At 46.3% G+C, this 12,013-nt stretch overlaps 1 protein-coding gene across 3 annotated transcripts in view; it reads right to left on the bottom strand.

The window, feature by feature from the left end:
* The window catches only part of LOC144146855 (monocarboxylate transporter 13-like), a 70,594-nt gene that overhangs the window by 11,610 nt on the left and 46,971 nt on the right, over positions 1 to 12,013 (bottom strand). For all 3 annotated transcript variants that reach the window (XM_077678812.1, XM_077678811.1, XM_077678810.1), the window contains one exon: positions 11,036 to 11,179. In XM_077678812.1, coding sequence (XP_077534938.1) covers positions 11,036 to 11,179 — 144 coding nt within the window. The remainder of the gene's footprint in view (positions 1 to 11,035; positions 11,180 to 12,013) is intronic.

A 12,013-nucleotide genomic window follows, 5' to 3' on the forward strand; every position in this document is an offset into this window, starting at 1 on the left:
ACGTTTTCCAAACGCCTTGGCCCGTTTGAACAGGAGCAGGTTACTCGACTTGGGGTATCGACGAAGGATACCCCACGCCTTGTTCTGGGCCTCTCGCGCCCGCCTACAGTCCTCATTCCACCACGGCCTCCTCTGTTTGCACGGGGCACCACAGGCGTGGGGAATGGACTTTTCGACGGTGTCGAGGATGTGCGCCGTGATAAGTTGGGTAGCTTCTTCAACGTGTAGGTGTCCTATGGATGTGTGGTGTAGTTTGGATGTCTCTGTAAATGTATTCCAGTTAGCTCTCACTTCATTGAGCCGGTTCTGGGAAGATGGACTGCATGGACCTTTACCTATATATGTTAGGGAGGTGGGAAAATGGTCACTTCCACATGGGTCACTGCCCACACCCCACTCTAGAAGATGAAAGAGAACTGCGGAGCCAATAGCCAAGTCAAGATATGAGTGTGTGTTGTGTCCTATATTAGAGTATGTGGCTTATTTTTGTTGAAGAGGCATGCTCCTGAAGGTGTAAGAAATTCTCAATCAGGCGACCTCGGGCATCCGTGCGTGAAGAGCCCCAAAGAGAGTTGTGCGCATTAAGGTCGCCTGTTAGGACGTATGGTTCGGGCAGCTGGTCGACCAGAGTCTCGAAGTCAGAGCTTGAAAGTGCCAAATCAGGACAAATTTAATAGAGCACACCGTTATCAACCTATTAAAAATTATTGTGCGTATTGCTACAGCCTCAAGGACGGTGTTGAGAGTTATAGGGTGGCATGCTAGGGATTTACGGACTATTATGGCTACACCGCCCGAAGAGTGTGTGCAGCCGACCCTATCCTTCCTGAACACGATATAGCTATTTAAAAAATTCGATTGATTGGAATTTAAATGTGTTTCTTGTACACACAGTAAACTTGGCTGATTAGCATGCAGAATCTCATACACGTCATGAAGATTATTCTGAAGGCCTCTGCAGTTCCACTGAACAATCTTTTCTCTTCCCATTATGATGTGTTATAGCTACTGGAGTGGGACTATTTACGTAAGGTCTTTCGGGGCTTGCACTCTTGGGAGGTTTTTTTTACCTCCTCTGGGGGTTTAGATGGAGGGAACTGCTCCTTCCGTTGCAAAGCGGACAGGAAAGGCCCCACATTCATCTCATCATCAGGTTTGGAATGGGTACCCGGCGTACCGGACCCTCCGAACGTGGCACCCTTTGTGGTGGCCTTCGTTTTGGCCTCGACCACCGAGGGCGTCAGGAGCGCCCCAGTTGGCACAGACGGTGCGGCGGAGGTGGGAACTGCTGTAGTTTCCTCCATCTCCATCTCATCCGGGCCCTCGCGTGTGCTTGGGGCCGGTGGGGAGGAAACAATGGGTGCAGCATCATCCCCAACGGACCTGGATGCCACCACAGCCACTGCTGACTCTGCGAGCGGTGGGGAGGCGGGTTGGACTGCCCGAGGCAACCCAGGGGTGGGGGTAGAGGTGGGACCAGGTCCGACTCGCGGTACTGGGTTCCCGCCGAAACCAGACGCTGCTCCGCCCCCCGGCGAGCTGCGTCGGCGTACCTCTCCAGTGGGAAAGAGGTGAACGTCTTTCGCGCCTCTAGGAAGGTAAGGTTCTCAGTGACTTTTACCTGGACAATCTCCTTCACCTGTTTGAACTTCTCACATTTTAGAGAGTAGGCGGCATGGGGTCCCTAGCAGTTGGCGCAGGTGAGGGTTGAAGATGGGCAATTGTCAGATGAGTGATCATGCTGGGCGCTCTTTGCGCAGGTCAGATGGCCATGGCAAGAGTTGGTTCCGTGCCCAAGCCGCTGGCACTTAAAGCAGCGGCGGAGTTTAGGGATGTATGGCCGAACCGAACATCGAATGTATCCTGCGTTAATAAATTGTGGCACTGTTGATCGATCAAAGGTTAAGATCAGGTGTTTAGTGGGAATCTCTTTGTCCTCTCTGCGTATCGTTGTGCGCCTCACTGCTGTTACGCCCTGACTTTTCAGGCCCTTCAGCAGATCAGTTTCGGTTTCAGTCATGAGGTCAGGATCTGAGATCACGCCCTGTGAGCTGTTAAGGCTTCGGTGGGTCGTGACCGTGATGTCAAGATGTGCAATGCGTGTCTGGCTTAGGAGATTTGTTGCCTGCTGCTGGTTATTGACTTCGAGCAACAGTTCTCCCGTTCTCTGTTTCTTTGCTTTGTAGGATTTTCCTATTATACCTTCTATGATCTTTGTGACCAAGAAGACAGACAGAGAGGCAACAGGCTTTTCTTTTTCAACATATTGAATGATCAGGAAGCGGTGATAGTTGGATGGCTTTGGGATTGAGATTGTTGGTAAGGACGTAAATGATACTTCGGTGCGGCCCCTTGCCAGGGACCGCTCACGTTTGGGGGAGGGATAGAAAATACCATACGGCATAGTAGAAAAGTAGGGAGACGGGGGTACTTTCTTCGTCAGCCTTATACTGACAGCTGAAGAGGTCCCGGAGCTCTCTGCCTGGTAGACAGACAGGGAGCCCATCCGGCGGAGCTTGACCTGGGCTCCGACGGCCACCGTTTGAGGTTTGTACCCTTCACCTTAAAACACACCGCCACGGTTAGATCCAGCTTATGTATGGAGGCTCGGGGCACGCGGTGTCGCCAACACCGTCACTAAGATTGCTCAAGGTGCCCCGTGCGGGGTATTTTCGAAGGCGGAGCGTGAGTTCGTTCCAAAAAAGTGGTGATATGAGCGGCGTTGTTGTAATAATAGAATAAGCGTAGAGCTTTAAATCTAATTGGCCATGCCTAATGCTTGCTCAATTATTCAGTCGCTTCCACAAAAGATTGCTTTGTGCTTCTGCGTATATTTGGTAAAGCAGGGTGAAAATTGTGACCTAAAGATAAAAAAAAAATATTGACGGGAATGTAAAATTGCGGCAATCAGATAAGTATAATTAAGAAGTATAAATGCAAAGAACTAGGGAAGCCCTGTCATTGGGAATTTGTTGACGGAGCTGAACGGGTAGTGCATATGTTTCACGCAAGGTTCTCCAATGCTATAATAAAAAACCGCAAACGTATAGAAGTATGCTCGTCAATGTAGTTTGAATGGTAGCTTTACCATCGACTTATCCACTGGTTCGCCTACTTCTAAGCGGTAGGTTAATTTACTAGACACTGAAACTTGGTCAACACCCCACTGTTATATTGACCAACCAGTATAACCTCTTGTTATAGAGCCTTGGTACGTCATTCAGCGTGTCGACGCAAGGAAAATCTGCATTTAAGGAAATATAAGTTCTTGCAGCGATGGCGTAGAGGCAGAATACCCGCCTCGCGTGCAGAAGGACCGTGGTTCAAATCCCGGTGCCGGACAATTCCCACCGGGTTTAAAAAAAAATCCACATATTGATGGAATTGCACAAAGGGGCTTGGGGTGCGGACTGACCCCGGCCAATATTGCCGGTAATGCACTCCCTCACCAGAGCAGGACTGGTCACCCTGGTGTAGTAACGGCCACAACCTCCCATGAATACACCAATTAACCCTCGGCCCTCAGTCCCCAGCGGCTGTGAAGCAACTGACCACGGCGGCGGTCAGACCTGTGACGCAGTAGAGGGAGCTAAGAATCCCTGGATCCGGACAGGCCGCCAATGGAATCTGAACCTGGCAACGTTTAACGCGCGAACCTTATCTAGCGAAGCAAGTCTCGAGGTGTTGTTCGAGGAATTAGAGGGCATTATATGGGATGTAATAGGGCTTAGCGAGGTTAGGAGGGCAGGCGAAGCCTTTACGGTGCTGAGAAATGGACACGTCCTATGTTACCGGGGTCTAGAGGACAGAAGAGAGCTGAGAGTGGGATCTCTAGTCAATAAAAGCATAGCTGGCAACATAGACGAATACTATAGCATTAATGAAAGGGCAGCAGGTCTTGTAATTAGGCTCAATAAGAGGTACAAGCTCAAGGTGGTGCAGGGCTACGCGCCCACATCCAGCCACGACGACCAAGTAGTGGAACGCTTCTATGAAGATGTGGAATCGGCAATGGCTAAAGTAAAAACACAGTATACCATAGTTATGGGGGACTTCAATGCTAAAGTAGGCAAGAATAAGGCTGGAGACAAGGCAGTTGGGAACTATGGTCTGGGCTGTAGAAATAGCAGGGGGGACCTACTAGTTGAGTTTGCAGAACGGAATAACCTACGCATAATGAATACCTTCTTCTGTAAACGGGAGAGTCGGAAGTGGACCTGGAGGAGCCCGAATAGGGAGCACAAAAATGAAATAGCCTTCATATTCTCGGCAGGGTAAGGTGTAGTGACCACCGCATGGTAAGATCTCGAATTAGGCTAGATTTGAGGAGGGACCGCAACAAGCTAGTACGAAAGAAGAAGATAAATGAGCTAACAGTAAGACGTAAAGTAGAAGAATTCAGGATCCCGCTGCAGAACCGATATTCCGCCCTTAACGAGGAAGCCGAGCTTACGACACAGAAAGCCAGCGACAACCTTACACGCATTATCACGGAGTGTGCAGTAGAAGTCGCGGGCACTATGGCAAGAGAGGATACTGGTAAACTCTCACAGGAGACGGAAGATCTTATCAGGAAACGGCAAACCATGAGAATCTCCACCGCAGCTGACAGAATAGAACTAGCCGAGCTCTCGAAGTTAATCAATAAGCGCAAGACAGCTGACATACGGAAGTATAATATGGAGAGGATCGAATACGCTGTAAAGAACGGAGGTAGCCTGAAAGCAGTGAAGAGACGTCTTGGCGTGGGCAAAGTCAGATGTATGCACTTAAGGATAAGCAAGGCAAGGTCATCACAAATAGGGATAAAAAAGTCACAGTGGCCGAGGAGTTCTATAGGGATTTAAACAGTAGCCGGGACATACAGGATAATGCCGAACGAGAAAGTAGTTCAGAGGAGATGGACATCCCACCAGTAAAGACCGAAGAAGTAAGGAAGGCTTTGAAAGAAATGAAAGGGGGCAAAGCACCTTGTGAGGATCAGATAACAGGAGACCTCTTGAAGGATGGCGGAGAAATTGTACTTGAAAAACTGGCAAACCTGTATACGCAATGCCTAATGACCGCAATGGTACCGGAATCTTGGAAGAACGCGAACATCATCCTAATCCATAAGAAAGGCGACATGATCTCTGCAACCTTAGATTTCAGTCAACCTAAAGAACAAGCAGGGTTCCGTAAAGGTGATTCAACAATGGACCATATTCACACGATCAATCAGGTGATAGAGAAGTGCGCTGAGTATACTGAACCCCTATATATAGCCTTCATAGATTATGAGAAAGCATTTAACTCGGTCGAAACCCTAGCACTCATTCAGGCATTACGGAACCAGGGGGTAGATGAGCATTATGTAAGAATACTAGAGGATATCTATAATGGGTCTACACCTACCATCATCCTCCATAGGGAGAGCAGTAAAATACCTATAAGCAAGGGTGTCAGACAAGGAGACACAATCTCTCCAAGGTTATACACAGCATGCTTACAAGAAGTATTCAGAACGTTGGATTGGGAACAGGTTGGAGTAAGGGTTAATGGAGAATACCTCAGTAACCTCAGATTTGCTGATGACGTTGCCTTGCTAAGTAACTCGGGGGACGAATTGCAAAGCATGCTTTCCGCACTGGGCGAACAGAGTAGAACCGTGGGCCTGAAAATTAATATGCAGAAAACTAAAGTAATGATCAATAACCTCGGGACAGCACAGCAGTTTGAGATAGGTGGCGAGGCAGTGGAAGTGGTAAGCGAATATATCTACTTAGGCCAAGTTGTGACCCCAGATCCCAACCATGAGGCAGAGATAATTAGAAGGATCAGAATGGGGTGGGGTGCATATGGCAGACATTCTCAGAAAATGAATAGCAGCCTACCATTGTCGCTGAAGAAGAAAGTGTATGACAGCTGCATCTTACCGGTACTCACCTACGGGGCAGAAACTTGGAGGCTCACTAAGAGGGTTCAACTTAAACTGAGAACGACTCAGCGGGCAATGGAGCGAAAAATGATAGGTGTAGCATTAAGGGACAAGAAGAGAGCGGAGTGGGTCAGTGAGCAAACTGGTGTTAAAGACATATTAGTAGAAATTAAGAAGAAGAAATGGACGTGGGCAGGGCATGTAATGCGAAGGCAAGATAACCGCTGGTCATTAAGGGTAATGGAGTGGATCCCTAGAGAAGGCAAGCGTTGCAGGGGGCGGCAGAAAGTTTAATGGGCAGATGAGATCAAGAAGCTTGCGGGGATAAATTGGTCACAGTTGGCACAGGACCGAGGTAATTGGAGAATAATGGGTGAGGCCTTTGCCCTGCAGTGGGCGTAGATAGGCTGGTGATGATGATGAGGTTCTTGCAGCTCTTTTCATAGATTAAGAGAAGTTAATTTTACGTGAAGGTGCCCCAACTACAGTTGCTTGAATCGATACAACAGCACACTCAAAGTAACTTTCAACGGTTTTGTAATCAAGAATGTATTTTTGTAACTTTGTAAACTTACTTACAAAAACACCACGACAGCTTTACAGGCCCTAATGCTACGAAAGCTGTTGGCTGTTATGATTGCAAGGCATTGTATTATTGTATACTGGCTGTTAATCTCTGTCTCTTTATATATATATTTCTATTGTAATGAAGATAATTGAAAAGACTCACAGACCTCGATCGTACAATCCCTGTTCGGGTATGCGGCGAAAGCACCCAGATGCATCATCTCTGTGCGTCCTTTTGTTAAGATCAGCGATCCTCTATCCGGTTCGCCTGGAACAGACTGTGCTGCTTCCCGCCTCTCGCTTTTACTGCTTGTTAGAATATACAAACATATATATATATATATATATATATATATATATATATATATATATATATATATATATATATTGTGGTAATTGAGAGAAGTGGCAGTGGTTAATCCTCCCACGGGATGGGCATGTGCCAGGTGAAGACGAAGATGTGGCGTGGACAGCACCTAGGGCAGATTGTGGTGGACAGGGCTGGACTAGGTGTGCGCAACTGGACTTGCTGAGGGGCGGACCTTCGAGAACCGGGTCTTCCAGTAAAGGTGTGGTTTCAGGGGACGCAGTGTCATTCTGAGGAACCTCGGCCGGATGCAAGAACCCCGGTACCACAATATCAGCATCATCATCATCACCAGCCTATCTACGCCCACTGCAGGGCAAAGGCCTCTCCCATTATTCTCCAATTACCTCGGTCCTGTGCCAACTGTGACCAATTTATCCCCGCAAACTTCTTGATCTCATCGGCCCATCTAACTTTCTACCGCCCCCTGCAACGGTTGCCTTCTCTAGGGATCCACTCTGTTACCCTTAATTACCAGCGGTTATCTTGCCTTCGCATTACATGCCCTGCCCACGTCCATTTCTTCTTCTTAATTTCTACTAATATGTCTTTAACACCAGTTTGCTCCTTGACCCACTCCGCTCTCTTCTTGTCCCTTAATGTTACACCTATCATTTTTCGCTCCATTGCCCGCTGAGTCGTTCTCAGTTTAAGTTGAACCCTCTTAGTGAGCCTCCAAGTTTCTGCCCCGTAGGTGAGTACCGGTAAGATGCAGCTGTCATACACTTTCTTCTTCAGCGACAATGGTAGGCTGCTATTCATTATCTGAGAATGTCTGCCATATGCACCCCACCCCATTCTGATCCTTCTGACTATCTCTGCCTCATGGTTGGGATCTGGGGTCACAACTTGGCCTAAGTAGATATATTCGCTTACCACTTCCACTGCCTCGCCACCTATCTCAAACTGCTGTGTTGTCCCGAGGTTATTGATCATTACTTTAGTTTTCTGCATATTAATTTTCAGACCCACGGTTCTACTCTGCTCGCCCAGTGCGGAAAGCATGCTTTGCAAGTCGTCCCCCGAGTTACTTAGCAAGGCACCGTCATCAGCAAATCTGAGGTCACTGAGGTATTCTCCATTAACCCTTACTCCCACCTGTTCCCAATCCAACGTTCTGAATACTTCTTGTAAGCATGCTGTGAATAACATTGGAGAGATTGTGTCTCCTTGTCTGACACCCTTCCTTATAGGTATTTTACTACTCTCCCTATGGAGGATGATTGTAGCTGTACACCCATTATAGATATCCTCTAGTATTCTTACATAATGCTCATCTACCCCCTGGTTCCGTAATGCCTGAATGAGTGCTAGGGTTTCGACCGAGTTAAATGCTTTCTCATAATCTATGAAGGCTATATATAGGGGTTCAGTATACTCAGCGCACTTCTCTATCACCTGATTGATCGTGTGAATATGGTCCATTGTTGAATAACCTTTACGAAACCCTGCTTGTTCTTTAGGTTGACTGAAATCTAAGGTTGCAGAGATTCGGTTAGCGATTACCTTGGTAAATACCTTGTAGACGACTGACAGTAAGCAGATCGGCCTGTAATTTTTCAAGTCCTTCATGTCGCCTTTCTTATGGATTAGGATGATGTTCGCGTTCTTCCAAGATTCCGGTACCATGGCGGTCATTAGGCATTGCGTATACAGGTTTGCCAGTTTTTCAAGTACAATTTCTCCGCCATCCTTCAAGAGGTCTGCTGTTATCTGATCCTCACAAGGTGCTTTGCCCCCTTTCATTTCTTCCTAAGCCTTCCTTACTTCTTCGGTCGTTACTGGTGGGATGTCCATCTCTTCTGAACTACTTTCTCGTTCGGCATTATCCTGTATGTCCCGGCTACTGTACAGATCCCTATAGAAGTCCTCGGCCACTGTGACTATTTTATCCCTATTTGTGATGACATTGCCTTGCTTATCCTTAAGTGCATACATCTGACTTTCCCCACGCCAAGACGTCTCTTCACTGCTTTCAGGCTACCTCCGTTCTTTACAGCGTGTTCGATCCTCTCCATAATATACTTCCGTATGTCAGCTGTCTTGCGCTTATTGATTAACTTCGAGAGCTCGGCTAGTTCTGTTCTGTCAGCTGCGGTGGAGATTCTCATGGTTTGCCGTTTCCTGATTAGATCTTCCGTCTCCTGTGAGAGTTTACCAGTATCCTGTCTAGGCATAGTGCCCCCGACTTCTACTGCACACTCCGTGATAATGCGTGTAAGGTTGTCGCTGGCTTCCTGTGTCGTAAGCTCGGCTTCCTCGTTAAGGGCGGAATATCGGTTCTGCAGCGGGATCCTGAATTCTTCTACTTTACGTCTTACTGTTAGCCCATTTATCTTCTTCTTTCGTACTAGCTTGTTGCGGTCCCTCCTCAAATCTAGCCTAATTCGAGATCTTACCATACGGTGGTCACTACACCTTACCCTTCCGAGAATATGAAGGCTATTTCATTTTTGTGCTCCCTATTCGGGCTCCTCCAGGTCCACTTCCGACTCTCCCGTTTACAGAAGAAGGTATTCATTATGCGTAGGTTATTCCGTTCTGCAAACTCAACTAGTAGGTCCCCCCTGCTATTTCTGCAGCCCAGACCATAGTTCCCAACTGCCTTGTCTCCAGCCCTATTCTTGCCTACTTTAGCATTGAAGTCCCCCATAACTATGGTATACTGTGTTTTTACTTTAGCCATTGCCGATTCCACATCTTCATAGAAGCGTTCCACTACTTGGTCGTCGTGGCTGGATGTGGGCGCGTAGCCCTGCACCACCTTGAGCTTGTACCTCTTATTGAGCCTAATTACAAGACCTGCTGCCCTTTCATTATTGCTATAGTATTCGTCTATGTTGCCAGCTATGCTTTTATTGACTAGAAGTCCCACTCCCAGTTCTCTTCTGTCCTCTAGACCACGGTAACATAGGACGTGTCCATTTTTCAGCACCGTAAAGGCTTCGCCTGCCCTCCTAACCTCGCTAAGCCCTATTACATCCCATTTAATGCCCTCTAGTTCCTTGAACAAGACCTCGAGACTTGCTTCGGTAGGTAAGGTTCGCACAATATATAGAAATATATATAAGTATTTTACTGTCTAAACAGCTAAAAAGGACTTTTGAGTCACGGCTAATACACCGTTCTCTGAAGCCAAAGGTCACATTTTTCAGGGGCGTCGCCCTGCGCACTTAATTTGGAGGCGGAAGTAATGGTATTTGTATTAAGCAACCAAATTACGGAATTGCAGCAGGGCTTCCCTGTGTGCTGTACACATGACATCATAATTCAAACTACTCGCAGTCATGTATTTTTATAGGTTGAACTAATATAACAACCCTGTTTTTAAGATCGAATATCTCGTCTAAACAGTTTAGATATGCGGCAACCTACAGGCTAAACATATTTTCATGCTCTTTATTCATTACCTGAAAATCTTCCTCGTTTCGCACTACAGTTAACAGCAGCTCCACCTTTAGAACCCTTGAGTGAAAACCACTTCTCAACCGAGCGATATATACGACACAACGGTAATATTATATCTTATAGCCAAAACTCAAAGTGAAAATTCAAAGTAAACAAGGAACGCTTGGAGCAATGCCGCTATTATAAAAGTGGAGGTAACACCGGTAGTGGTGCTTTCTTTGTTACTCTTGGCTGGAAGGTTCGTCATTCGCTCCATATAAGAATGCCTACAGCCCCCAGTTACACTCCACTAGGTAAATTTCAAACTGTGCACAGTGCAGCAGAAAGGTTGTTCAATAATGTTCAAATTTGAATGTGCTGTGAAATAAAGTGGTCAGTACATGATTCTGCTTCAGAGGGAGCCGCGTAAAACGACGACTGGACGCACGAGAAAATGCTCCACTGCAAATGGAAGGGAAGGCCAATATTCCGCGTCATTGACTGGTGTCATTAAACTCTTCTCCCGTGGAAGACCTTGAGTTAAAATACCATTATAATAACTAACATCGTAATTCAGAATTGGTGATATACCTTGCTCTTTAAACATTCCGTTTTGACACCTCTAGGCAGCTTATATATATATATCTCCTGTAGAGTGTGCTTTCAGCGCAAACTCCTCAAGCGGTTGTATTACCACAGCTTGTGCGTACTGGCGAAGAGGAATACGTTTTTCGAACAATTTCTGTAGATTTCTGTAGAAGGGGCAGGAAACACGCATTAAAACACTTTGGACTAACCATGAATAAGGCCGAAAGTGACCGCCAGAATGGAAACGTTTGGTGCGTAGCAGGCGCCGAACATTCCAGCCACTTGACAGACAGATCCGAGCATAATCAAGGGCCACGGAGGATACCGTCGAAGTAGAAACTTGACCAGAACTCCTGGAAAAAGTACAAGGCACTATTAACCTCGCCACTTTGAGTAAAAGAAGACACAATCTCTTATTGATGCCACTCTTTCAGTCTGCACAGTAACCTAAAAGTTTGCCCTGATTTATAGATTTTGTTGATGTTGGTGGATTTGCGGAAAAAAGTATGCGGTGAAGCGTAATAAACGCGGCGCAACACCTGCTGGGTGTATGTCTACGCACACTGACAGCCTTTGCTTTCATACAGATACATGCATACATACAGACATACATACGTATGCACACGCATACATGCACATGTACATACATACATACATACATGCATACATACATACATACTACATACATACATACATACATACATACATACATACATACATACATACATACATACATACATACATACATACATACATACATACATACATACATACATACATACATACATACATACATACATACATATATACATGCATACATACAATCATGCATGCATGTATGCAAACAGCGAGAAGCCTATTTATTAGGGGTAGCCTCACCCCCGCGTCCACATTTTGACAAAGGGCTCGTCTACATCAGGACAAATACGTTGTTGCCGAGACGAAGAGTTATTTTCTGTCGAAACATTGTTCGTAGCGTTAACATGAGTGTTAGTGATAATTTATACTGAGCACTGTTATATGTGCAATTCATTTTATTCTTTTATTAATCAATTTGTGCATGAAAAAAGGACATGGTATTTTAGAATGCTGGAACCAAGTTCACCCAAACCACACAATAGTCATTTAGGGCTAGCTGCTGAGATCTCTTTATGGGTGCGGTGAGCGTTACTCGCAGAACTTGCTTA

The sequence above is a fragment of the Haemaphysalis longicornis genome, unplaced genomic scaffold, assembly GCF_048455015.1.
Source record: "Haemaphysalis longicornis isolate Haplotype H1 unplaced genomic scaffold, Haemaphysalis longicornis Haplotype H1 scaffold_7, whole genome shotgun sequence".
Lineage (NCBI taxonomy): Eukaryota > Metazoa > Arthropoda > Arachnida > Ixodida > Ixodidae > Haemaphysalis > Haemaphysalis longicornis.